The sequence below is a fragment of the Pezoporus wallicus genome, unplaced genomic scaffold (assembly GCF_028554395.1).
Source record: "Pezoporus wallicus isolate ANWC-B61680 ecotype Strahan unplaced genomic scaffold, APGP_CSIRO_Pwel_v1 contig_593, whole genome shotgun sequence".
Classification (NCBI taxonomy): Eukaryota; Metazoa; Chordata; class Aves; order Psittaciformes; family Psittacidae; genus Pezoporus; species Pezoporus wallicus.
The window spans coordinates 7,812,270-7,836,035 of NW_026642342.1; the positions used below are offsets into that span (position 1 = coordinate 7,812,270).

The 23,766-nt window shown below is 37.6% G+C and overlaps 1 protein-coding gene across 2 annotated transcripts in view; it reads right to left on the reverse strand.

Moving 5' to 3' along the window:
• Nucleotides 1–21,961: 21,961 nt before the first annotated feature.
• The window catches only part of CLSTN2 (calsyntenin 2), a 318,074-nt gene continuing 316,269 nt past the window's right edge, over nt 21,962–23,766 (reverse strand). For both annotated transcript variants that reach the window (XM_057429065.1, XM_057429064.1), the window contains exons 16-17: nt 22,866–23,050; nt 21,962–22,372 (exon numbers count right to left, since the gene is read on the reverse strand). In XM_057429065.1, the coding sequence (XP_057285048.1) occupies nt 22,160–22,372; nt 22,866–23,050 (398 nt within the window). In that variant the 3' untranslated portion in view covers nt 21,962–22,159. The remainder of the gene's footprint in view (nt 22,373–22,865; nt 23,051–23,766) is intronic.

The window sequence follows — 23,766 nt, forward strand, 5'->3', positions numbered from 1 at the left end:
GCTGACTGCCTTAGGCTGGAAGTTTTCAAAGCCGCTAAGGGAGAGTGAAGCAAAAGAAAAAGAATGGAGCTCAGGAAAAATGAATGAGTACAAAAGGAAAATGGATTTTCAACCAGTTCAGGTACTCAGATATGGCTGTAACTGTGGTATTTTATTAACCTTCTTACTATATAGTGAATTTTCTTTCTTCACCCTCTTTAAAGATACCAGTCTGTGTTCGCTAAAGTCAATGAACAAGCTTTTATGGGCCAAATCTGTAAAGTTGTTTTGACAGATAGATCCCTATTGCTGCTAGGCTCCTAGATGGCATAGAAAGTCTCACTAGGTGCTAATCTAAATCCCTAAGCAGTTTTAAAATTCACCACATAATCATTTTCATTAAGTCTATGATTAGATCATCATCGAGGCTGAGGGGAAGAAAAATTTGGATTATTTTAATAAAGCACAGAACATACAGAACTTAGACATTAGGAAAATACAGTGAGAGTGAAAATGAGAAAAGAAAAATCCCTAACAATAATGCACACGTCCTGAGACTCTAAAGCCCCAAGGCGTCGTGGTTCGTAAGTTCAAGTTTGTTTAACTACAGCAGTGAAGAACTGTTTTTAAGTTAACCTGATCCATAGAAATCCAACACCAACTGTGGGTGCCATATGGGCTTCAGTTTGGAGCAGGAACCTGTAGACAAAGCAGTGGGTAGGGAACAACAGAATGCTGAATTCTCCTTGAGCTCTGTGGTTGGGGTGATGATTCCAGGTAGCTTCTTTCTGTACTGACCAAAACTCCTGATGCCGTTGTTAAAGTCAGTGAGAAATTAGTATCTTCACCTGAGATGATGAAGAATTATCATGTGTGGTCAACACAGTCCAGTTATGTGTGTATTCTGTCTCAAGCATTAGACAACACCACAGTCCTAGGTAAGAATGTAGGAACAATGTGAAAATATGGTTTCATCTGACTAATCTTCCAGGCTGCAGAAATGTGTAAATCTCAGAAATCTGGAACTGGAGACAACAGCTTTCTACTTAATGGCTCTGGATGGATGGTTTTCTATTCATGATTTGTTCAATTCCTTTTTGAAACCTGAGTTTTTCTGTGCCTATGGAAATCTCATCCATGGAATCACCACTGGCACTAGCTTTTCCTGTGGTGGTAGGAAAAAGAAGCATGATGCTACAGGCATCATGAGAGTGACCAGGTTAAATAGGAAGGGTCTACATTTGCTTCACAATGGGGTATTCATGTTCTGTGACCTCATAGGAACACTATGCTCACCACAAATTCCTCCTGCCTAAAGGTTTCTATTACTTGGTTGCAGTCTGCACAGCCCTCTGTCCCACAGTATAGTTGAAGACAGGTCAGGATAAAGTCTCTAGCAGGACAATCTTCATGACATCTACTGAAAAAGAGATATTCTGTAGAAGTGCTGACTTGATCACCTCCAGAAAATGAAATTAAAACATTATTGAAACTCACTGGAAGGGAAGATTAAACTTTTTTCTATTGTATTAAACTCCTTGGTCAAAGAAGTGGAAGATTGTATCAGGGGCTAGAGAAGATAATTTTCCTTGAGGTAGTGAGAGAAAAATCATAGTAATTGAAAATTCTTACCCAAGAGAACAAAACTTTTCCTATTAGCAAATCTTTTAGTAAAGCCTTAGAGATTAGAAAACCCAAGTTCAAATACAGAATAAAGATGATTATATGCCCATCTGCACTGTTCTATTGAAACTTTATACTGATACATGAAATCATTGTTTTACTTTTTAATAATGCATTAACATGGCAAGAATTGCAAGCATTGTTTTCTTATGCTCTTCTTCCTGGCTTATTACTTAATGTTGATTATGTTTTCTGTGGGGTGGGAAGGAATGCGCATTGGTTTGGCAATCCTGCATTGGCAGCTAAAGAGTGGCTCTCTCATGCTGTTGGTGTCCCTTCAAGTAAACATGCTTGAACCTCTATTGGCCTCCTATTATTGAGGAGAAACTTCTACTTCATCATATACTATTTAAGTTTCTTGGTTCTGCTGATGATATCATGTCAAATAGCATCATTTGAATTGAAAGACTAGTCCTGATCAAGCCAGTTTGTCAGTTGGTTTCAGTTGTTACATTTTGCATTTCCATTATTGATTAGTCTGTGGGCAGAATGAATGCCAGCTCTCCATGAGAACATCTCTTTGTGGGTGTTCTTAGATTTTGTTTGTGGACTCCTTTTCCCCACAATTTAGGAACAAGTATTTATCTTAGCATTAGGGTTTGAACAGTGTCTCAGCAAGTTATTATCTCTCAGCTGAGACATACTAACATATAATGTGTATGTTATTTTAGCCCTTAAACAGTCTGATTCCTTAATCTGCAGACAGTAAGCTGCTATTTGCTGATTGTTCTGTCGCTTTGAATCGTGGCTTAACCCAAAGAAAGGACTTTCACAGATGAGTATTAAACACCAATTTACAGAAGCTTTAGAACCCTAAAGGAAGGAGGAGGAAGTGGGTACCTTGGATTAATATTTGCAGATTTGTCTAGATCTTCACCAACAAACTGTTTTATTGACCTATGAAATGTAGCTTTTTACCTCTTATTTTTTTCCTGGCATGCCTCTATACCAGGAATTACAAGGAAATAATAAAGCTGGCATCTGGGCTTCCTGGGTAATTTGTTTAGATCTAAAACTCTATAGTCCTTTAGGCAAGTTTTGTCCTTTTATGGACCCACAGCAAACTTAAGGCAGCTGCTAAATGCTGAGAGTGTCTGCTGTGTGAATTAAGCAGGGTGGATTAGCTGCACTTTCTTCAGGTAACTACTGACCAATGTTAATGTTGTGAGAAGAAAACCCAAAAGAAATAATGTAATTGTTTAATTTTCAGACAAGAGGTCAGTAGGAAGGAAAACAAGTTATCTTGGTACTTAGTAATAAAGTAAAGGTGTCTGCAAGATTCAGTTTTCCCTCTCAAAATAAGCAGTTCCAAGCAATGCAAGAGTAAATATGAGTGTGAGCTGTGAAAGTGATGAGAGCGCTGTCAAATTAATAAGAATACTTTTTGCCTGTAAATTTGTTTATCTCACGATTTCATTCTTTCACTTACAAATCACAGGATATGTGAAACATACCCTCTTCCTTCAAGCACAAGTAGCTCATCAAATACCATACGTAACGTGCTTATGAGCTGCCTGTGGTGTTTTCTACATCTGAGTCTTAACATAAATGTCAAAAGAAAAAAATGCTTTACACTAGACTTAGGGCTAGAAATATAACAGGCTTTCAGTAGTGTTGTATGACAAGAATTACACCAATATGATGGAAAATTCTCAGTGGAATTTTGCTCAAGAGTATTTCCCTGATGGGAGCATCCTATGGAACCAATTAAGGACAAAACCAAGAGGATTCTATTTAATTTGTTCCAAACAGCTACTGTTGGTACTAAAAAGTGATTGCTCTTTTTGATAGGTTTTTTTTAATCATCCTTCAGAAGATCATGAATAATTATATCTCTGCCAGAAAATCTCAAAGGCTGATTTTAAAAATCCATGCCAGAACTTCCAGGAGAAATTAATTTCTGTAGGTTTGTTCAATAACCATATTCTTTAGGACAGTTACTTATTTCTTTTGTGATGCACTCGAGAATTGAATATTTTCACATAGGCAAACAAAACATTGATGCAAAAGGGTCACATACTTTCAAAATCTTGGTTCCTTGAAAACCCCCCTTTGTGTCTGTACTTGAAAAATGTATTATTTCTGTAAATGGAAAATGTTTGTACTCATCACACTGTATGATATACAACTTGTGTTTTTCTGTCTGTTTGCAGAATTTTGATCTTCCAACTCAACCCTGTGCCTAAGTAACAGAGGTCTGTTGATTAGCCCTGTGATGGAAGTGTTTTCAGGCTAGTTCAAGCCGCACCGCGTTGTACCTTACAAACATAGGGATCTGAGTTCTAAATGGACTTCCACAGGCCATCACATGTGTATAGTAAAACTGTGTTGACTGGCAATGAAGTCACTACTGAGTGGTAGTTAATAGCAGCAACTTGTTCTAAAATAATTTCAGTGGGTAGAGCACAGGCCCAGTAGGATGTATAACTATGGTCAAAAGAGTATTTTGGTTTTAAACTATACAGGATGTCAGATATCCCTGTGCTGTATCTAACCATTTTGAATTCTATGCACTTCATGATACAGAAGTTTTATAGGGCAAAAGGATTAGATTTTTTTTCTGATATTTTATAAGTTCTTATCTATAAATTCAGTAGTGGAAGGAGATGTTTAAGTAGTATAAGCTCCTTGGGGAGGAGAAAGTGAGCTTTCCTGAGGCACTTTATCCTGAAGCGTTAGTTTCTCTTCTACCATCATTTCCTGCATGTTTTCCCCAACTGGTTCTATTCCTTTCCATTCTGTAGAACTGTTAATATTTGCAGCTTATTTCTTTTCTTCTTAAATGTTAAGGATAATTTCCAATTTTTTTTTTTTTGTAAAACCTGTTCTTGAGACAGCCTGATGGGGATAAAATACACTATTAGGGGACTTCTGTCAAGCTTTGCCATAGAGTGACTGGGACCTTGCGCACTCTATATAATTATGTTCTGTTTCAGATTGCTTATTTGGAAATCCTGGTAACTGTGGAGTTAGATTTGGAGGCCTTAGAAAGGACAAGTTGGATGGAAGACTTAGTAGAATGAGGGACTTCTGGAATGAGTAACCTACTATCATTACTAGACTCAGACAATTGAGACTTGAGCTCTACAATGAGCAAAAGAGGTTATGTCTTCTAAAAATATTTATGTAGCCAAGAAGCATGACTGGAGATACAGGTGACATTTGTCTAATAAATGATGAATTCAAGCAAGCGTGATCATAAGAAATGTATGACAAAAGGAAGACAAGATTAGTCTTGGGTGTTAGGATTTGGTACACAGTACAGAAGTTACGTATCTACAGATGAAGTCAGTCTTAGAGCCATTAAAGGCCGGTGATGCCTCTACAGAAACTAAAAAAGTAGGAATGTTTTGAGTATCCCATTAAAGTAGAACATAAACTTTTCCTTGGCTTGCAAAAAAGCAGGCTAGATACAGCCAAAGAAGACTTACTGTTTTTCTCACGTTTGTGAAGCTGAGTAACTGCAAGCAGACTTGGCATTTGAACAGTCTTATGTAACTCCTTAAAAGTCAATTACAACTCCTGTGAATTAGAGTTGGACAAAACGAACACACTTAGTGTCTGGTGCATGCCAGCCCTAATCAGGAAACATTGATCAGGTTTGCGCAGCACACATTACCGCAGTTACACACCTAGTCCTTGTGTCGCTTGCCTCACAGACCCTGCCTTCATATCCTTCTTTAAATCAGCTTCTCCCTCTCTCCACTTCCCCAGTATCTTGCCTTCTTTATACAAGGACGTTTGTCTTTCTGTAAACTGGCACTTTTTCACACCAATACCTCTTTCTTTTTGTGTTCTTATGAGCTTGAAGCCTGGTGATAGAGTTGGAGTGTTCTACTTACCCCACTGGACATGTGAGCTCTGAAATAAATTGCTTCAAGGTTGCTAACTATTCTGTGATAACTTCCGAAGGCTGGCAGCTTGTTAGAGTAGTACTTTGATAGAGATGTTCAAAACTGACTCAGTTTTGAACACCCTTTGAAATAAGGGGGGAGATATGAAGCCAAAACTGAGGCTCACACATTTTAGGGGGTCTTACTCTGAGCATTCTCCCCAAGGTGAGCACAGCCTACTGCTTTCACTTACAGCTAAACTTCCTTTCTAAACTTTTCCTTTGTAGAAAAGCAACCACTATTGAGAACCTGATAAATTGGAGCTGCCCCCATCTGTAATTTGAATCTGTGTCAATTTGTAGCCTTTTTTCATTATGTATTTATTTAAAGGAAAACCAACCCAAAAAGCAGTCTGTGAGGGAATTGTCATTCTACGAGAGCCACCTTATTCTGCAGTGTACGTACAGTGGAAACAAATGTTCCTCTCCAACTTGCTGATACTTCAGGAGTAAAAATAGTTGTTCTGTTTGTCTTTCATCACTTTATTGAGCCAGAGAGTCAGAGCCTGGTTCACTTCGAATTCATGCTTAATGAAGCACAAGTTTTATTAATAGCAGCTATTGAATCTATATAGCATAATAGAAATTTCAGCTTGACACACAGATTCTGACAATGGCTCAAGCAGCAAAGGCTGGCAAAGCCCAGTTGTGATGCACTCCAGAGATTTCAATTCAGTTCCTAATGACACTGCCCATGAATCACTGCCCACAGAAGCAGAAGCCTGTTTCTGCATAAGAAAACCCCTTTGTGGGAGCCAAAGGATGTTTGAACAACAGTATGGGTGAGGCGTAATACACATGCTACAGAATATGGAAGAAAAAATTCTAGTGAATATTGGGGGCAAGCCTACCAGCTCTGAAAGCTAGGAGAGTGTTCTTAATAGTCAGCTCTCCATTTTTTACAATAATTGAGGAGCTTTGTATAGTCCAGAGGGGTTTAGTATTTATTAGTTGGGAAGGTTAATGCAAAAGCATCCAGACAGGGGTAATGAAAAGCCCCCCAAGGACTCCGAGTGGTGATGATCCTCACTTACATTAGGCAGTGTGGAGCGTGAGCTGTGCAAAACACAAGATGAGTGTGTGGAACGCTATATTAAGCTACCCAGCCTGGTTTTATATCTGAACCAGCTCAGTCACAGCAGCCTTGACTAGCCTAAGTTCTGAGCTCTGCAAACCCATCTGCTCTGCTTGCTGGCAGACCAGAGAGTTGGTGCACTTGCATTTATTTGGCAGCACACCTAAGGTGCTAAGCCCTTTCCAATCCAGCTACTTTTGCATCAAGCTATTTTGGGAGCTGCTTCACCTATGGAGACTTTATTCACAGATAAGCTGCTAAGAGATAATCTGAGTTGATGATACTTGTCAAGTCAAAGAGGGTAGTGACTGGTTTACATTCCCGTCTTGTCCTCTGTACAAGATCCAAAGTACTTTACAGAATTAACTAATCAGTATGTAGTAAGTACATCACAGAAACAACACATGTATTGTTTCATCTAGTTACTGATCTTTGCTTGTTAACTAAATAAGAGCCTTAGTTTAAGGCTAGATATTGACTGAGAACTGTGGGAGAAGGAAAGAATAGTATATAAAGAGACAAAAATTCTACTGATGTAGGTAAGCAGAATCTGGTAATCCCACCTAATACAGTGCCTAGTTGCATTCTTCATGTTTTTAGAGTACAGAAGTCCAGTGTCTTTCTTACCCAAGCTGTAAAAAATCAGGAGTAAGTTTAATAGATGAAACCAAAGATCCTAGGGGGAAACAGCATGAGTTCTGTCATTCAGAGGTTCATGAGGGATTGCATAATGTACCTAGATATCTGAGGGGAGGATAGAAAGAAGAGGAAGCTGGATTTTTGCAATAGTGCCCAGTGACAGAACAAGAGACAATGAGCACAAACTGAAACACAGGAGGTTCACCTCTGAACATCAGGAAACACTTCTCTGCTGTGAGGGCCATTGAACACTTGCACAGGCTGCCCAGGGAGGCTGTGGAGTCTGTGTCCTTGGAGATGTTCCTGGGCAGCCTGATCTGGCTGTAGGTGACCCTGCTAGATCTGGGGCTTGGTTAAAGTGATCTCCGGTGGTCTGTTCCAGACTCGACCCTTCTGTGTTGCATTATTAACACCTCCATTTGACAATGCAGTACCAGGTCAGTAGTAAAATGGTTTAGCTTTTAAATTGTAGCCTCTTAACAGAGGCAATAGGTAACAATAATTTTGGTTCTTGAGGAATCTATATATCTCATAAATTTCAAGCACCAGAAGATTCATTGCGATGAATCTCCTCGTGTAGGCTGATGAGGGATTTTTAGACTTCTTTGGGTTGTAAACTATTTTACAGCAGTGACCAAGATGCCCTTATCTCCACGATGCCCTTACCACAACTCAATGTTATTGCAGCTAAAATGTCACCTTTTAGATTTTTTTTTTTTTTTCCTAAAGCAAACTGTTTTTATTTTGGTAAGAAAAATAACTGATGTAAAAAAGCCCCAAACTGTAATGAACATAATACTTTTTCTATGTATAAAAGCAAACTGGTCTCAATTGCCACACGCTCTTCTTTAGTGCTACTGTAGAAACATGTACCAGCCACTTCTTTTGCTCCATGTTACAGATTTGTAATGCAAGTGCAAGTACTACAGTATGCCGAGTATCATTGAACATAATTGCATTCCTTGACTGTGCATATAAGCAAAACCTCTTTACTTGAACATTGCATCTGAGGCTTGCAAGTTTTAGTAATCTCAGAAACGTAGTTGTTCTTTCACTAAATGCTAAAATTCTACAGGTTTTACTTGTATTTCTGTGTACACTCTTTTACAGATGATGTTTTGAAAGCTTATGACAGGAAAACATTTAAAACTCTCTAAATAAGAATACCCAGGATAAATATCTGGTTTTCCTCATCTTTAAGGTCTCTCGTAATTTTCTGTCCAGTACACATCTCTGTCATGTCTCCTTGTAATGCCATTAACTTTACTGGACATGATTTTACACAGTCCTGGGAAATTTGGAAGTAGCTGAGTGTTAACTTTGTTTTACCCAAATCTGTTACGCAGGTTGATTTTTCTCTCTGAGCTTTTGCAGCAGTTTTTCTCATTTGTATATGCTTATAAATCATTTTTTGTTGTTAGTTTGTTTTGGGTTGGTGGTTTTTCTTTTTTTTTTTGTCTGTTTGTTTTTAGCATGTATCTCTGATTGAGGAGTTAGTGGGATGTTCAAGTCCCCCCAAAAAATTTGTTATCTCTAGGAAATTCTCTGCAGGAATTCACTCTCCGATTCCCTTGGGGAGCTTTCCTGAAGACATTTTGTGCAGAAGCAGCCAAGGGGAATTTCAAAACTCTCTATGGCCTTGTTTACTAGCCTGTCCCATTTTGATGAAGAATATCAGACTGTAACTTCTTGCCTGGGGAGAGTGAGGGAAGAGGCAGGAAGACTGAGTAGTGCTGATCTGGTCAGGTAGCATTGTTGAAGCTAGGAGAAAATATTTGGCCGTTGCTTTACTGAGACTATCACAGTTGAATGTATGTGGTGAGAGACACCAAATCTTGAAGACTGCAGATTGTGCTGCTAGTCTACATTGAGTGAATTTGTTGTAATGAAGCCTAAGTAACTGTAAGTCACAACCTCTAGACACTAAGGTTTTTGTTGGGTGCTGTACTTTGCATCATCTGCATGATGACAGGAAGGCAGATATAAATCTGTTGGTCCTAAATCTGTTCTTGCTTACAGTTTTCCACCTTGTATGTAATAGTCTATCAACTGTTTTAATCAGCTACAACTTTAAAAAAAACCTCTAAACCTATGAACCTTGTCTATAGGTGATTCATCTGTATATGTCACATAAAAGCTAAATGCTGGTTTCCGTCACTTACTGTAATTACCTGCTACTATCTTAACTTGCACTTGATCTTGGGACTAGGACCAGCTTCTAGTTTCATGTTTTTGGTGTGGTAGAGAACTGATGTTTAAACATTGTCATAGTACAGGCAGTAACTTGAAAAGGCCATTTGTATAATTTAACTTTTAATTTCCAATTTACCTTCTTAGTTGTATCTTTTGTGTGGAACCAGGGGAAAAAAATGGTGAAAGTTCTGTGCATATGTATTACGAGGTTTTCAGCTTGGTAAATTGGGGAACATTTATCATAATTGATTACTTGAGATATCTGTTTAGGCAAACTAAACCACTGTGATTTGCTGAAGGTTCCTTAAATCCAGACAGGAAGGAAGATTATGGTGGTCCTTAGAGAAACTGCAGAAGGAACAAAGAATTGGAATTACGGATAGAGTGGAACCATAAATAGCTATTATGAAGCAAATTAACTCTGTCCCAGCCCAAACCAGGACACAATATTATGTCTCAATAATTAGCGGACATTGTTTTCTAATATTTGTTCATGAATAGTCACAAAGAGAAGAAAATTATAGGTGGAAAATTTTAGGCTGTTTTTCTAGAGCACCCATAACTCATTTTGTTTCTTTGAATCATTGCAGTTTTATCATGATCAATTAGGTCTAGACTCAGGACTTCTGAAAAACCCATCCTGAATTACTAATAGGCATTGCAGCCCTTTAAATAGATAGAAACAAAATGCAAGGTCAAAACCTGCAGTAACTTGCATGTCTTTTCAGATCATTGCATAGTAGACCTATATTTTGTATTAAGAGAGAGTGCCAGGAGCTTATGTTTTCCCTGGTTGGGACTAACGTGTGATACAATTTTCTTTTTTTAACTAATGACACATGCACAAGTGTAAATCCAGGTTGCATTGAAGGATGAAAGGAGAGGAAAGACAGGCAGGAATTGCTCTGTAAGGAAGGAAGGATAATTAGAATTAAAAACTATATATATATAGAGAGAGAGTTTTATTTTTTTTTTTCCCCTATTAAGGAAACAGAGCCTGGAGCTATACAAACTGATGGTGGGCTCAGCCTTGCTTGGGTGGTGCAGTCAGCACAGCTACTCCTAAGTAATGTTTTGGATCTACAGGAAGTTTTATTATTAAGAAGTGAAAAGGACCATATTTAATCACATTATGCTAATGGAAATAACCTTTTGGGAAAGCAGGAAGGATTATTTAAATACATCTTCTTGGCTATCCTTAGGTAAAGAGAAAGTGGAACTTTGTACTGAAGTAAAGCTTATGTGAATTAGAGTATGAGGGATTAATGGAGCTCTGGCTACTGTAAGACTCATTCCTCCTGTAGACTCTTAACAATGAAAATGATATTGTAGAGCAGTACATGTCAAAAAATATGGGGGAATACTCCTTAAAGTGAAAGAATGAGGCATTTACTCAGTTAACACAATCACAAACCACTTGCAAAATATTAAATCACAGAGCAAATTAGGCTGTGAGTGATGCCTTACAATCTTGGTGGCCCTCCACTCATATTGTCCAATTTCAGTGTAATGTGTTACAGTACAAAATTTTGGATATAGCCTTGCTTGTGCCAGATACAGGGAATAATCACTTCCCTTGACCCATTAGTGCACTCTTATTGATCCAGCCAGTATGAAGTGTTCAGCAACTGCTGACATGGGTGTACCTTGCCTATCTGACCTTCCTTCCCCCAAGTCTTATTCCAAAAAGCTGCTTCCTACCCCTTCTGCCCCTATCCATCACTGTTGCAGTGGGTTTTTCTATCCCAGGTATAGGGCTTCACATTTTGCCATTGCTGAAGTTTTGTCAGCCCATTCCTCCAGCCTGGTGAGGTGCCCCCTGAATGGTAGCTCAGCCCTCCAGTGTATCGGCTGCTCCCTCCATCCCTTTGGTGTCACTCCCCTATGATATGTCTGCAGTGTGAGGCAGACTGACCATGCACCACTCTGCAAGGTTCCTGTGAGTTGTCAAAGGCAGACTAGTAGGTGCTTCAGGCAGAATGGAGTATAAATGAGGTTTATAGGTAAGATTTTTTTGTTTTATTTTTATTTTTTCAAAGCCAGAAAAAACTGGCAACCCCCAGGAGACTAATGTGGCAACTGCATTTAACTTAAATGCTGTAATAGTACAGCTACATTCTTTCTGTAAACTCAAAAACAGAACACAAGCACATGAAGACAAAGTGCAAGTTATTTTATAGGCTATTTAAGGCCAATCTTCAAAAGTGGAAACAATCACTCAGAAGTGTATTTCTCCTCTTATACATAAAATAAATTTTGTTATGCAGCCTGAATAGCTCAAGAATATGCTGAGTGTCATTTATACATATTTCATTTGCTCTGAATGAGTCATTAAATATTTTGACTCGGAAAAAGGTCATGTTTAGTAAGAGATCCTTTAGGCTATAGCACAAAATTATAGTGTTTTGTGGTATTTTACATGAACTTAATCTTCATATTCTCAGACATTTTTGATGAATACCTTAATTGTATAGGCAAAGCTATTTTCAAAGTATATACTGTGCATATTATGTTTACATAACATTTGCAGAAAAGCATTGTGTTGTGGGAGAGTTTTTCAGTTTTAGCAGCCTGATAGGGCCCTTACAGGCTACTTGAAAACAAGAAAATCTTTGTCATTCATTGTTCAGGTATTGTGTAATTTAATCTTGCCGAATATCAAACTCCTCCTGTTTGTATTTGTTAACAAAAATAGTAATTTCTAATCTAGATCTTCTAAAATTGCTGAGAAAGCCATCTTCTAGGTGTGCAATAGGTGAGGCTAATTTTAAGCAGCCTGAATAGCAGACACTTGAAAAGGTCCCTTCCAATTCTGTGTATCTGAATTGTATGGTGCTCAGCTTTCCCAGTGTTGCTTTTGAGGCACACTAGGGCTGGCTCATGAATTCTAATAGATTGCTAAGGCTGCAGTGATGAGCTCCACTGTCTGGATGTGAGATGCAGGGAACGGACTTCTGTTTGAAATTTGTAAACCTGTAACACTGCTCTGTAACTATGGCAAAACAGGAGTGCAAACTGAAACGTTGCCTACAGCACTTGTTCTGTTCAGCACAACCCAACGAAGGCTGGAGATACTGATTTAGGGGTTCACATTAGGCTTTTGCCTTTAATTGCACCTTCTGAAGTTGGACCCTTCTAAAAATTCAAAGGAGTTGAACTGAATCTTAGCTGGTGCTGGGTATGTACCTGAGTGTGGCTAATAAGATACATGTTGAGGATTTATTGTATTTTGACTTGTAAGACACTCCTTTTGTAATTAGTGTAAAATCGTGTTAAAGAACTAGATTGAGTCTAAGGACTAACAAGTAGGGGAGCTCTCTAGACAGAGCAGAAGGCAGAAAGGTGTTTGGTGTATTACTGTATGTGATGAGATAATACTTATCACGTGTAACTGTAATTCATAGGCAGATGACTCAAAATTACATTTCCCTCTTTGTACTATCTCATAATTTATGTGTGATATATATGGTATAATAATTTTTCTCTTTAATCTTTTATCAGACCAAAATGAAGTGTGAAAATAGATGGCTCTTAAATATAAATGCCAAAAAGTCAAAAGACCTGTAGATGTGGAACTTGGAGACATAGTTTAGTGGTGGACGTGGCAGTGCTGGGTTAACGGTTGGACTTGGTGATCTTAAGGGTCTTTTCCAACCTTCATGAGTCTAATGAGTCTAAAGTCTTCCAAAGGTTCCCTTTCCCTTGCTTATCTTTCCATGTTCTTAGCAGAAGGATGAAAAGTTATGTAGATGCTTTAAAACTGTAGTGAGTCTCTGGTATGTTACTGAGACACGGTATGTCCTTCCCTAGGAATCAGCAAAAGAGCTTACAGATACAGACAAAGTATTTAACCTTTACCACCAGAGGTGCTAATGTTTAAGGGTCATTGTTCAGGAAATGAGAACATCCCAATAACTGGTGAAATAAAGATTACAGAACATTACCTTTTATGTGAAATTCTAAAATTATATTTATTGGCCAAATCACAGAAAGTGCCGTAGTGACCACAAAAATGAACCTGGTTTTATACATGTACAGATGTACAGGCCAGATTGTAAAATAACAGATCTACTTCCATTATGCATTTAATCGATCATGTGGCAAACATGGATATTAACAATCTTAAATGACTGTGCAAATCGACATGGCTTATTATGAAATACACCACTATGCCATGGAAGGGGTTTTTTACAGCTTATGCACACTATATGTACTTTTCCGTGTCAAAATTTACTGAGCATTTTCCTAAAGCAAAGGTTGGTTTTGTTTAAAAAAAACCACCCCAAAACAAAACGAAACAAAACAAACAACCCCAAACCCCAGCAGGTTTTATCTGTGTTCGTAAATTACTTTAATTTCATATTTACCTTTTTAATTGCACATGGTCATTTAATTCCTCATTCTGCATAAATTGTAGATTCACACTTTCATAAATGCTTTTAGCATCTCCAATGACATGTCAAGAAGTGGTTTATGACAGATGTAGACATTAAGGTATTTTTAATGACGAGCATCTCTCCTGCTGTGTCTGTTGTTTAGAGACACTAAAGGGGTCACAACCCTTTAATGATAGGTTTATTTGAATCCCATCTGATGTATTTTTTTATCAATGGAAGTGGCCACAACTATACTGAGATTGGACTGCTAGGAAAAAATCCCAAGCTACAAACTCTATGCTACCAACTGCATTTACTGCTTGTCAACAAGAACTAATGCAGCAACATGGAAGTAAATCTGGGAAATAATGAGCTGTGTGTGAAAAGTTCTAGATTTGTGCAGATAGATGAAGTATTATGCTTACTATCAAGCTGTGATGAAATATGAAATAGAATTGTCCAAGTCAAGTAGAGCACACAGCTGTTACATTCAACATGAGATTATTTTTAGCTCTTTAAACTCCTATACTCTCAATAACGTAATTCGTAACTATATGGTTACTTCTAACCAGAAACAACCCCTTTCACCAAACTCCCAGCAATATTCAGGGTGAATGTCTAATTCCTGCTCTGATGTTAATCACAGTTTAAGTCATGTTTTACAGTTCCTTGCTCAGGAATTCCTCTTTTTTTCTCTCCCTTAGTGTTACAACCTCACTCTCCATGGCTTCATCATTTTCCTATCTAGTCTACTAGATTCATGCAGTGGATGGTTTTGGAAAGGTGGGCAAAAGAGAAGTGACAGGAAGCTATAATGACACCATTTTACAGAAAACAGAATGCTATTTCTACTGGCCTTTCTTATACTTTGTATTAGCTAATGCCAAAGCAGTCATCTTCTGTTTGCACATGTGACCTAAAACCAGTGATGACAACTTGTCATTCCCTGCAATATTATTTGGACAGTGCTGTTTGATACCTATTAGAGGCAGAGATGTGCTGAGGGAAGCATATAGCATCCTTAAATCAACGCTGGAAGCCTTACATTGCCTGTTCTCCCTCTTACATCAGTCCTTTTAGATAGAGCAAATGAGGATAGCAGTTTTATTTCACTTGGGTCTTAGCGATGCAGTGGATCTTTGAGCACAAGATTTTTAGTTCTCTTCTGGCTTTCTGGTATAGAAGGCAGGGCTAGAAGGAAATATATCAATTATAAGATCCAAGCTCTACATCCTTTTCTGTTTTGAACAGGGGTTTGCTTGAGGCATGCTTGAAAACTGACCATATAGTCATGGTGTCAGTCAGAGACCACAAATGCATTGCAAATTTGCAGTATTACATTAGACACAGCAGCACTCAGAAAAGTTGGCAGTTCTATTTATTTGCAGTAGTTACCATATGGCTAGAAATCTTGAGTAACTGGTTTAGAAAACAGGTGCATTATACCAATGAGATTTGAGGTGAAACAACATATACTAATCTGTTTTAAAGGAATGTACTGGTAATAGTACTGTTTAGTGTAGGGACATTTAGAAGCATGGGCACATGAATGACAATGTCTGTTTTTAACTTAATTATGGCAATATAAATGTTAACAAATTACTACTTTGTACTTGGTTGGCTCCAAGGTTTATAGGTTGGCTTTGTTAAATTGTACTGACATGAAAGACACTGCCAAATTCATACTATGTATGAGAACTTATCCATAGATTACAGCAACAATTTTTTTTTAAGATCCAAGTTTCAATCAGAATCTATTGTTTAACCTTTGTCGACCTCTGCAGTGACATACACACACCAACACAGAGCATGTTAACAGAGGGAACTGACCATTACTAAATTAAGGAAGCATCAGGTCCTTAGAGTATTAATGACATTGCACAGAAAGGTAAGACTGAAGACAGAAATGTGAGACTGAAGGAATGAATTGTAAGGAGAAGAGATTCATAAATGCTCTAATAAATTACTAACTAGGTTAACTATCTGCAAATATTTGAAGGATATAAATCATGGTTAGAGAAATTATTTAGGGTGGTGCAAAAGATATAACTGGGATAATGAGATAAAAATTACAAAAAGGCTTATTTAAATTCATTTGCAGGAAAATCTTTCAAGTAGACGGCACAATTATCTCCCAGGGGAAGAAGCAGAAGCTTAACCTAAGTAGGTTGAAACACCCCCACCCCTAACACTAGGAAATATATTCTAGGGAACAATTAATTCAGCACTGTTAGCATAATATTTTACCTGTACTACTTTTTATTTGCGTCTTATAATCTTTATTTCTAGGATTTAATGAGTCAAGCAGCAACTACTAAATACACTGAAACTTAGATGAAGCGGATACTAGGAATCCTAACTGTAGTGTGTATTACTATGCAAAGCAAAAATTCTGTCCCTGTTGTGATGATTCTTTGAACAGAACTAACTGCCGCCTGTTAACCACATTTAAATATTTACTCAAGCTTCTGTTGGTGCAGTATTTACAGCAGAATGTAAACCCCCCATCTTTTGAAAGGTAACTCACATTTCTTGGATCAGTTTGTGGAGGAGCTAACAAGGAGCTACATGGTCATCTCGGAATCCTTTAACATCCTGTATTTGTTTTTTTTCCTCACTGATTCAGATAGCTGTCAGTTCTGGACATGAAGATAGCATATTGCCATTTTCTTACTGTTTGACACTCAATCTTTTAATGTCTCTTGTTTCTAGAAGATAAAATTCCAGGGTTTTTTTTCTACATCAGCTGGAAACCTTAACTCTTTTTGTTTTCTGTTCATGCCTTCTTCTATTCTACCTCCCTTTTCACTCTTCCCTAAATAATAGTTCAATATTCTGAAAGAACTGTCTGCACAATATTCTGAAAGAACTGTCAAACCATTCCACATGCCAAAGAGCATTCCTAGTTAAAACAACCATTCACCTTCTCATCTATGGTATATGCACACTAAGCAGACTGTAGACAAGAATGTGTTGCCAGTTTCTGTACTGGTTTGAAACGTCACTGTAGTCTAGGTAGGAAGGTAATGTCTGAACACCCCAAACTGTCTAGATTTATACAAAAAGAACAGGTAGGGCAGCAAAAAGGCCTTTTACTCCCGTGAAACTTTCCATGTTTCTGAAGTTTGAGAATAGAGTATGATTGCAACACCTTTGTCTCCCATTTGAAGACAGCTTCTCTTTGCTTTGGGCAGGCTTTATGCACCTCCTACTGGAAGCTGCACTCTCCCTGTACAGTATATTTAGCTGGGAAAAATAACTCTTCAGCCTTTTTTTTTTTCTCAGCATTGGCATAAATATGGGCAGTACATGGCCCTATAGCCTGAACAGCTGATGAATGCACAATTTTCCTATGATTTAGAGGTGAAAATAGGAAGGAGGGCTTTTTCTGACTGTTGCTTTAAATGTTTGTAATGTTTCAAACTATAGTGTTTCTTCATATGCTGTAACTAATGAAAGAAGAACCCAGAGTTCTTGACAGTGACCATTGTGTAATTCATTTTGGGTGTGTATAGGGTGCTCCACAATGGAGGGCTGTAAGTACAACAGAATTACTGAATCAGAACACCACCAAGCTCTTTGACAGTGCCTTTCATCTACAGGTCTCATAGCACTTTTATGTTGGTGTCATTATTCCTATTTACAAGCAGAGAAATGGGAATTGGAGCTAGCAAGCCACTGACAGTATCTACTCAAAAAGCAGCAAAATTCCTCAAGGGAATTACCAGATCTACCTGATCTGGTAACTACCTTTTAATCACCAACAGTATGACTATACAAAATATCCTGGGTTAATTTCCTGTGTATTAGGCTTCAATAATGTGGGTTAGAATTGGTATCTTAAATCCCTTTGTTAGACAGAGGTTTGTGAAATGAATGTCCTTGCTCCCCTTTCAGTTTTGCTCTGTTCAAGCATTGTGAGTTTTTATTTTACGATCATGTCTTCTTTAGGGGGAAAAGAAAGAAAAACCCAACAAGGAAAACAACCCCCCAGAAACCCCCGTACCAGCCTTGTTCCTTGTTACCTGTACAAAAGTAATGAAATATAATTACCTCGAGAGACACCACTGGAGTAACTTGCTTAATATATTTAACAGAAATGCTTCTTGAGATTGGGTGTGTTAACAGGGTATGTGCTTTACTGTGCTGTAATTTTCGTGCTCATCTTTGAAAAGTGTCTTTATTCTCCACCCTAATTAAACCATCTGGATTCCAGGAGAGCTGAACAAAAAAACCACACAGCCCAGGCTCCAAACAACAAAACACCTTAGTGCTAAAACAAACACTCTGATCATTGATACACTTTTTGTTGATTCATCTCGGACTGTCATCTCCTTCACTGGCTGTCTGAAACATGCAGCATTAAGGGACCTGATACGTTTCAATTTACAATGCTTCCCACACTGCCTGTTATATTTTTTTCTGTTGAAAACAAAACCCAACCAACCAAAACCCAACAACAACATCTGACATAAGGGTACATCAATTGTCCAGGATCTCCGGATGCTGTAGAGGGTGTTTATGCTATATTACAAAGTGTTGCATAGTTTGGATATATTTATGGGAGTGGTGGTGTTTTTAGGCTACACCAGGATCTTTGAGTCTGTCACTTTTATGGCTGCAAATAACATTTTAAATAGTATTAAAGGTATTTGAAATAGTAGTAATAATTATAATTTGTATTAACTAGTATTAAAGTATTAAATTTAGCTGCAAATAACATTTTATTTTTAATTAGTATTAAAAATGTCATGAAACCCTACATGTCTGTTAGTAATTTGAACTGGTGTTAGCCAATGCAGTAAATATTGAGATTGATAACAACTATGCATTTTAAGGTATGCTTGCAAATATGAAATACCTGTGAGGGGGACAAAACTGAAACAGAAACAAGCAATTGAGTACAAAAAGCAACTTTGGCAGTTATATTAATTCAGATAACACAGCTTGATTTTTTTTTTTTTTTTTTTTTGGTAGGTTTTGCAGCTTTTTCCAGCCTTGGATTAGAATTGTAACAATTAAAAAAGATTCACTGATTGATGTAATTTTAGACCTCAGGTGTCACAGATTGCTCATACCAAGTATTATGGGCACCTCTCCATACCCAGGGAAGTGGTGGAGTCACTGTTCCTGGAGGTATTTAAGAGGTGTTGGTGTGGTCACAGGAAACGATTTAGTGGTGGGCATGGCAGTGCTTGGTGTTAACAGTTAGATTTGAGGAATTTTAATGTCTTTTCCAACCTAAATGGTTTTATGTTTTTAAACACTTCTTTTTCAGAGAGGAAAGGAGAGATTTGTGGTTTTTGATTAGGGAAGAAAAAAAGAAAAGATGTGTGTGTCTATGTATTCATGCATATATTTATGTCTTCTAGTTTCTCTTGAAAGTAGCTTACATCAAAACCAGTAATTCATGGAGGGGAGAAAACAGTATTTCTGTGTTATTCTACTCATAGGCTTTTTCTCATGAAGCCATTGCTGTCAACTGCTATACAAAATATTTAAATTCGAAGGTTCATTTTGTGAAGAATTATCTCATTCTCACTAACATTTTGTGAAAAGGGTATTTCTGTTTATTTGAATGAAAAATGCTGCATTATGCACTCCAGTGAGTAATCTAAAATAAGCACAGTGATACATTTTTGTTTGCTCAGTATCTTGTTGCAATCCAAATTTTGGTGATAACACACATGCCTCTATTACTTTGCTTAGGTTTAAAAATGCAGGTTTATTCACAGTAGAGAAAATAGTTTGTTTGCTTCTTGTGTAATGTACCAGCAAGACCTGAATAAATCTGTTGCTTCCAGTAACAAAAGGATAAAAATCTGTTAGATGAAGAAACACACTGACGGGGACATGAACATATGAAAGAATGAAAGGCTGTCAGTATGGTTGTAAATTGCTGTTTTCAAGTTGCCCTAATATTTGCTGTGATGACAGTAATAATAATCATCAGTAAAAAAAAAATCTAAGTACATTTTTTAAATCTGAAACTGACTTTTAAATAACTAGTTTTAAATCTTTTTTTTTCTGAGCAGAAAGCCTTGCTGATATGTGCTGTTAACAAGCATCATGAAGATCCTGCTTCATGCCCCTAACGAAAATCAACGCTAGGAAGTTATTAAAGATACTAAGATGGCAGAAAATGATCTAGCATAAAACTTCTGTTCAAGTTATTTAGCGCTTTAAAATTATTTTTGTATTAAACAGAAATGTTGGCCAATTTTACAAGTTTTACTCTGGCAGATAAATTGTGTTTATGTGGGACTGATTCTGCAAATGTTCTTGTATGTGTAATATATGTGAGAGATCAGAATAAAAATAAAACAGGACTGCTCACATAAGAACACTTCTATAGTGCCAGCATTTAAAATCATGTTGGCACAACAAGAAGTGGGAGAACTCTCATTTAAAAATTAATTTAGGATTCTTTTCATTTACTTTCTACTTACTAAACTCATGATCTAGTTGCTGCCGATCCTTTCCTGCAACTGTCAGATGCAGAAGCTGGAATTAAAAGCACCCTAAACCTACAATATATTGTCTATATTCCAAGATGTGGAGGAGTTGCTAATAATTCAGTACTGAGGGAGGGGAATACCCTTAAGATTGTTCAAGTTACTCTCTGCTATGTTAACTATGACTTACAAGTGCTTGGGAAGGTCCTGTTGTGGCAGGCCTGACTGCTGCTTCCTCTAGGATAGGGGAAGCAGCTAATTTTAAACAGCAAGTTACAAAAGTAAAAGCAAAAATCAGTGAACTTAGAAAGAAAAGGAAGTACTTAAAAATAAAAACAGACAACCCACCAGACAGCATTCACTTCAATGCCATTTGTTTTTTATGCACTGGAGAAGTTATCCTAGCTGTATCATTTGATATGCAGAGCATCTGAAGATACAAAGATAATTAAGGAAAGGGGACAAAACCCACACCACACAGACTTACAAACACATTGTACTAGCTTTGCTTCTATTTTTTTCTATTTTTTTTTATTCCTTTTTAAACAGTGTTTAAGAAAAATATGCTGTGTTACCATAACTAACTAAAATACTCTCTCAACCTCTTAAGATTTTAGGTTTTGTTTTCACTTCTTTCTTTTGGTTCCAGGTAGGTTTTATTTGTTCTTGTTCTACTTTACAAAACTGTTTCTCAACATTAATGGCTTCAGGAAGAAGAAATAAGGGAGAATTATGAGTGCAAAAGAGAGCTGACAGTTGTGTATGCCATGTATGCTGACACTGTCTCTTGTGCCACTTGTAAGTGGGCAAGGGTAAAGAAGAAACAGGACATGATGTGTTACAGAATACAGTCAGATGTGAATTCCGGCTGGCATTCATTAAATCAAAAGGGAATATTTCCCTCATGTAAAATCATTGTTAAAATCCCAACCATACATAGCTATGGAATAATGGGGTCACTGATTTTCCACTACTTCAGTAAGATGCTGCAGCAAGCAAATGACTTTTTACAAGACAGAAAGTTGAAAGCATTGATTTGCTGCCAATTCCTCAATCTGTAACTAATGAGCCCCTCTACAGGTTTTCCAGTAAATCAATACCATTAGAATTTACAGTTTGCATAAGCTCACATTACTCAGTCTGTGGACACAGAATGATTTTGGTCAGTAACCTTCAGCAGCCCCTTCTTGTTGCTGGGTTCTGTTTTTTTGTTGTTTTTTTTTTTTACCCTCTGTAATATGGGTAGGTTGGATAAAATCCCTGTCCTGAGGGTTCTGACAGCATGCCTGAAAAGATTGTCCACTTCTACACAGGTTCACGTGCATCCCTTGTCAAGTCCTAGATATTCCCTTGTAGAAGACAGCTAACATCCAAGAAAGCAGGATGAGATGACAAATGGAATTCAGTCTCTGTCACCTGTAGCACTAAAACTCTCCCCCATTTGAAGGTGGACTGTATTTTACAGAGTGTGAAGTCATGTGGCAACTGTTATTTGGACCCACACACGTAATTCTTCATAACAAGCTGAAATCTCTCCTGTATGGAAAAAAAAATAGGAAAGATAAAAACCTCTATGAATTGAGTGACAGGACTTTTGTCACATATCTGCAGTATAGAAACAGGAACTTGAGAACTACGCTTGCTAAACAGATCAAGTTCTAGATTATTACTGGTGATGCCAGTATGTTTGTACCAGGTTTTCTCCAGGCTTTGTAACAATAGGGTCAGTTCTACCATTACGAATTACTACAAGATCATTTTAGGCAAAACAGTTATAGGCAAGCAGAAGTTCAAATCCTGTCAATTAACAGACTCAGAAAAAACATTGTATTGGGTGTTACAAAAGAGCAACGTGGCTGTAGGGCTGTTAGTACGGGAGTGTTGAATCATCCCACTCCAGCTGCTCTTGCCTGGTGAGCTTCTGTTTATCTCTCTTCTGGACAATCACTTCCTCTTCCTCCTCCTCATCCTCCTCCTCGTCTTCACTTTCATCAGATTCAGCACTGGTTGTGTCTTCCTCTTCATCTTCTATATCTTCTTCATCACTTTCCTCTTCTGTCTGATGAGGCTTTTCATGTTTCTACAGTACAGTTGGAGAAATGAAATAGACACAGTAGAAGAAAATTGCCTTCTTCCTAGCCAGTGGCTGTGAGAATGTGAGCATTTATTCCATGTTTAGAAACACTAATGTGCTGGGAACATCTGCTTTCCATCATTACGTGACTATTAGGCATCAAATATAATAGAATTCAGTAGCAAATACTCAAAAACTACTCTAACAAGAATGGAATGTCAATAAGCAGTATCTTTGTTAGTCAAGCTGCCAAAATGTTTCTTTAAACTACTGATCGTTTTCCCTCTTCTAGTGATTAGTGCTTACATTAAAAAGTTAAAAACTAAGTAATATCATCTTGGGTACCTAAGATGCAAGTATGGATGGAGACAAAGTGGTGTTGTACACGAGAATTCTTCATCATCCTATTTAGTAATTATATATGACAACATGTATTACTTTATCAGTTATATGTTACCACGGTAGTATCATGATATAGTATTATGCCTTGGTTATGTACCTCCATGGGGTTGACAGTAATAGTCAGAGCAGAATCATCCCAATCCATTTCGTTTTCTTTACTTCCTTCATTGTCTGCAGAGCTGTGCTGATGAGCTGTCCGAATTCGATAGACCCCCAAGGTTATGATGAAAATGAGTACGCTCACACAGATTATAATAACGATAGTAGCCACACTTGGAACAACTGGAACAAAAGGTGGAAAACGGAATGTGCTTATATTTGTGGAAGAATTGCCTACAAAGCACTAAATACATTGTCTATTTTCTCCCTTCAGTACCTTTTCCTTTGGATTGAGAATCAGCATAGCCATCTCCTATGTGCCTGGGACTACAGAAAGTGTGGAAAAGTGACACTTAACTACGGCAGAGCATACATGAATGGTGTTTACAGACTATAAATTGTAACTAAAAAGTGAGTATGCCTATCATTTGTTTTTTCAAGCCACTTCATTACAGAAGACAAGTAGTCAATCTGTGCAGAATCAGTTCCAGAACAAGTGGTTTTGCAGTAAGGTTCAGTTATCTCACCTGCATGTTGCCCCATTCTGATTAAAGCTGAGGTGTTAACCTCACTTGTGAGAAAAAGTATATCTCAAAGCTTGTATTTTCAAAGGTTTCAAACACTTCTACTGTGATTTAAATCTCAATGCCCAAGGAATAAAGTAACACACTGCCACTCTATTTGCTTGTGCGAAATAGCTTCCTGGGAGACTTGTGAGGGATTCAAGACATTTTTCCTCATTGTTCTGTCACACTCTGAGAAGTCTCTGTCTCCACCTAATCACAGGAAGAAACTTCACTGACCTATTATAATATTATCAGCTCAAAAATAAGGTTAGTGAGGGAGTGCTGCCATTTTCTATGTAACCTCTGCTACCCAGGTACTGCAGTAGCAGGAGC